A 4,215-nucleotide genomic window follows, 5' to 3' on the forward strand; every position below is an offset into this window, starting at 1 on the left:
GTGTGTGTGTGTGTGTGTGTGTGTGTGTGTGTGTGTGTGTGAGTGAGAGAGAGAGAGAGCATGTGTTTGTGGATGCTGTGTAGACTTGCTTCTGGAGGAAGTGGCTGGTCATAAGAGCCAGCTGATGAGCATCACCCTCATCCGGAGCTCCATTCATCCCCGTGCACAAGGGCCCATTCACCCTTCTGCTTTTCACACTCACGGACCCCAAGAGCCCCGGGCACATTCCCACAGTCGCACGCTTACAGAGGTGAACTGTCAGTCACCCGAGACATCCTAAATAGAAAGGGCACCCAGATGTAGATTCACGCAAACCAAAATTCCTCCACGTTACCACACAAAATGGAAATCCAGGAATAGGCTGCGTTTCTCATCTGACTCATTATAAACAAGCCCCGGAGCCTTTCCTTTTTCTTCTCAAACATGTCTCTATAGCCTTCACATCCAAACACTTTTGAGAGCAAGTGACACACAGCAGGAAGAGGTGTCATTTTCATTTTTGTCATCTCCTTCCACTGCAAATCTTTCTGACACGCTTGTACCGTAGCCCATCATCATACCCATGGACTGCAATGATGTGCATGACATGGGAGGTGGGAGGGGGGTCAAATTTAAACATCAAAGACAGGACAGGATGGGTAGATAGAAAAGAAAAGGAAAGTCTGTTTGCATCATCTGCAGCTAAAAGAGAATAGATCTAATCAACCTCTGGGAAAAGTTGGATAATAGCAATGACCCTTGACTGAATTATTAGCACCAAATTACCAAAAACGTTAAGCTCTGGGTATGTGTGTTGCTTGGTAGGATGTCTGTGGATATCTAAGATATATATTTTTTTAAGAAAATATGTACAATCAAATGGTTTCTGGAAGCAATTCTGGCAAAAATAGTCAAAAAAAAGACTGAGAAAATCTAAGAAAAAAAGCAGGCGAGAGCCATCTGAGTTGTTCTTTGTGCTGATGTCTCGCCACTGGCTGCACGCGGTGACAAAGACGTTAATGTACCACACCACCACCACCACCAGCAGCAGCCTCCCTACTGCGATAGGATCCATGTTTGATCCACTGGAGAAATCTGCAAACATTCAACAGCAGCCTGCCTCCTATATTTTACATCACGCTCCCTTCTGAGCAGAGGACAGTCTCTTTAATGAGGGCATCTTGGGTGTGTTTACATTTCATTACACAGCGCTCCCTGGCTCTGTGGCCTAAATGGCTGAAGGGTGGGGGAAGTTCAGGGGGATGATGGTTGAAATATCTGCTGTGGACTTTGCAGGTTTTGCAGTATTTCCCACGGGACACGCTGCAGATGGATGTCTCTGTATAGGTTGTGATTCATAAAGCGTGTGGTCTTGAGAACAAGTCACAGCATGAAGCTTAATGATATATTTTGTTAGACTCTGACAGATGAGGGTAAATGTCCTTTCAGTGGTTGTGTTCAGCTTTCAGCGGCAGCCAGCACCTGATGTCTATAAATCTACATGAGTGCCGCTGCAAGTGATGCTTTATTTCCAATCCAATTTTAAGCTCATAACCGAATCTCATAAGAACGACTACAACCACATTACATTAAAACTCTGAGTCAGAATACCATTACACTTGCATTTCGTGTCTTTATAAATCAACATTAATTTCTCTTCATTTATATCATTGCTGCATACATTCCGGCAGGGAAGTCATAAAGACCGGTTTTTGAATCGCGGGGAGGGTTCAGAGTGAAAAAGCAACGACTCAAAGTGGGAGTAGGAGTAAATGTCTGTGGATGAAGCAGTATCACACACCTGCCAGACAGACAGACAGGGTTGTCAAAGGGTATCTCCTGGAAGTGTGCGACTTCACTACAGAGAGTGCGAGTGAGCCACGGGCAAATTCAGAGGAGTCGAGGATGAAATGAGAAAAACACAGCTGAAGAGCCTCAAGGGTGACAAAATCGTGTCAGAATACAAAGGAAGGATGAGAGCAGGGCTAACAAAGATGAAACAATTTAGACTGACATTTCTTTTGCACAGCTCAGACACGGAGCAATTGTTGGTGCTGGCATAATGACACACATTATCACCAACAGGAGAATAGCATTCACACTGCTCTGACTATTGGGTTTCACCAGCAGGACTTTTAAACTTGCTTGATGACCATAAATCCTGCATCCCATTGTCAGAGAATCTGGCACAGTTTCTCACTTGAGTTAGCCGAGGATACGTCTGCCTGTTCCAGATCCATATTAATACAAAGAAGGAGGAGGGTGAAGTCCCAAAAGTTAAAACGTTTATTTTGTGTGCTGGTGTTTGTGAAGCTTTCAGGGTGGGAGGCTTTAATAGTCTGTGTTCTGCCAGGAAAAGATAATCGGATTGTGATCCGTGGCTAATTAGAAATGCATTTGGAGTATTTTTTTTTTTACCCTCCTCATTGTTTGGAGAGCCATGATCTGCGCTGACTCCTTGTTTTCTTTATAAAAGAAGCATAAGGCGCTCTGGGATCATTGGCAGCCGTTTTAAAAATCATATACGAGGAGCCATAAAAACAAAAAACCTGTTGTTACATGACTGAAGGAAAGCTGTCGCATAGGTTGCTTTCGAATCCCCGCGGCTTCCCCAGAGCGCAAACCACGCTGCAATCATGTAGAGGAAACAAGTCCTTTGCGGTCCCACGCAACAGTTAATAAGATAACCTACGAACACACGCTTTGCAGTAGGCCTGTATTAAAAGCAATTACAGCCTACACAGGCTTTTTTCCTCCTTCTTCTCTTCTCTTACAAATGGAGTTGCAAGCGCTCTTTACAAAGTCAATAAACGGATTTAAAAATTTAGGTTCAATAGGTGGACTACATGGACTAGTATGTAATCAGTTTCCACTGAGATACTTACAGGCATATGTCATGGAGAAGCTGTTCCCCATCATGACCATATCCACCTGCGGCACCAGTTTGGGGATGTCCTGGTGATGAGAGAGGGCGAACCGAAAAACCTCATATTCGTGGGATCCGCTTGGGAACAATCCTCCTGTTGAGAAGCAAAGAATGAGGAGTTAATGTAGTACACAGTGGACACGAAAAGGAAAAAAATTAAAAAAGAGACACCGACTTAAGTTGAATCAGAGGTTGATGTTTTTTTCTCTCAGACAAAAGGTGACGATGTGTGTGCGCCATTCTCACCTATATTGATGTTACTTGGAAAACTTGAGCTTGAACCCAAGCACATCCCCAGTAAACTGGTGTAGAGGATGGTGAAGCTTCGCTGCATATTTCCTTTTGCATTGGCGAAGGGAAAAAGAGCCGAAATCCAAGCATAGGTTTTGTCCGTGTGTGAAGTTAAATCCCCCCGCTTCTCCTCCACTCCTATTGCCTCCCCTTAGAGCAGCATTTGCACCGACATCGATTCAACAGCGAGACAATTATCGCAATGGCGAGAGGAGGCACCTTTCTCTCTCTTCTTTTCCCTCTCACTGCTGATGCTCTCTTGTCCTTGGTTGCTGCTGTATGAGACGGAGAATGACTTCAGCATTAGCCGCACTGCAAAAAATAAACCCGTTTTGGAAAAAAAAAAACAACAACCTAAAAAACTGTTGAACCTAAAGACAATTTTAATGTATTGCCTTTTACCCTAAACAAGGATTTCCCCCTCCACGATATAGCGAGATAACTTCAGTTATTTGATATATAGAGCAAATTTTGGCTTTTCAAAGAAATATTTCGAGAGCAAGTGTCACTGCAACAAGTCTGGGCAGCGCGCAATAGTAAAGGAAATGACACAAGGACAGAAGCGAGCATTACTTAAAAAAGGCTGCTTTGGACAGGAAACAAGTAGCAATGTGTCACTCGATAGGAGGATGTTACAGCTGGAAAAGAAAATGGAAATTTTCACACTCATTATTTGACTAATGACCTGCGGGTAAATATTTTTTGCAGTGTGCGCCTTTGGAGCGCACACACAGGTCCCCCAAGACACGCACGGGGTTTAGATATTCGTTCGTTTCGTTGTGGAGCAAATATATAAACACTGAAAAGACAGTGTTTTTGTAATGTCACTTTTATTTTGTAATAATTTTTGTGCCTGTAGATTTGCATTAAAAAGTAAATCTATAACCCATATAACATCTAAAAACAAGCGTATTTCAAAGATTTAAGAAATGAAGTTTAAATTGGGTGAATGCGAATAAGAATGAAGTTTATTTGATATCTGTCTGCTTTTTAAAGAATACAGTCTAACAAGGAAAGGA

General features: G+C 43.0%; 1 protein-coding gene across 1 annotated transcript in view; it reads right to left on the minus strand.

Moving 5' to 3' along the window:
- Positions 1–3,761, minus strand: part of gria1a (glutamate receptor, ionotropic, AMPA 1a) — a gene marked incomplete in the record, with an annotated part of 85,112 nt that extends 81,351 nt beyond the window's left edge. The window contains 2 exon segments of the mRNA XM_005916468.3: positions 2,865–2,999; positions 3,152–3,761. Of these exon segments, the coding sequence (XP_005916530.1) occupies positions 2,865–2,999; positions 3,152–3,239 (223 nt within the window).
- Positions 3,762–4,215: the final 454 nt, after the last annotated feature.

Source organism: Haplochromis burtoni, unplaced genomic scaffold, assembly GCF_018398535.1.
Source record: "Haplochromis burtoni strain Fernald_Lab_line unplaced genomic scaffold, NCSU_Asbu1 Contig_19, whole genome shotgun sequence".
NCBI lineage: Eukaryota > Metazoa > Chordata > Actinopteri > Cichliformes > Cichlidae > Haplochromis > Haplochromis burtoni.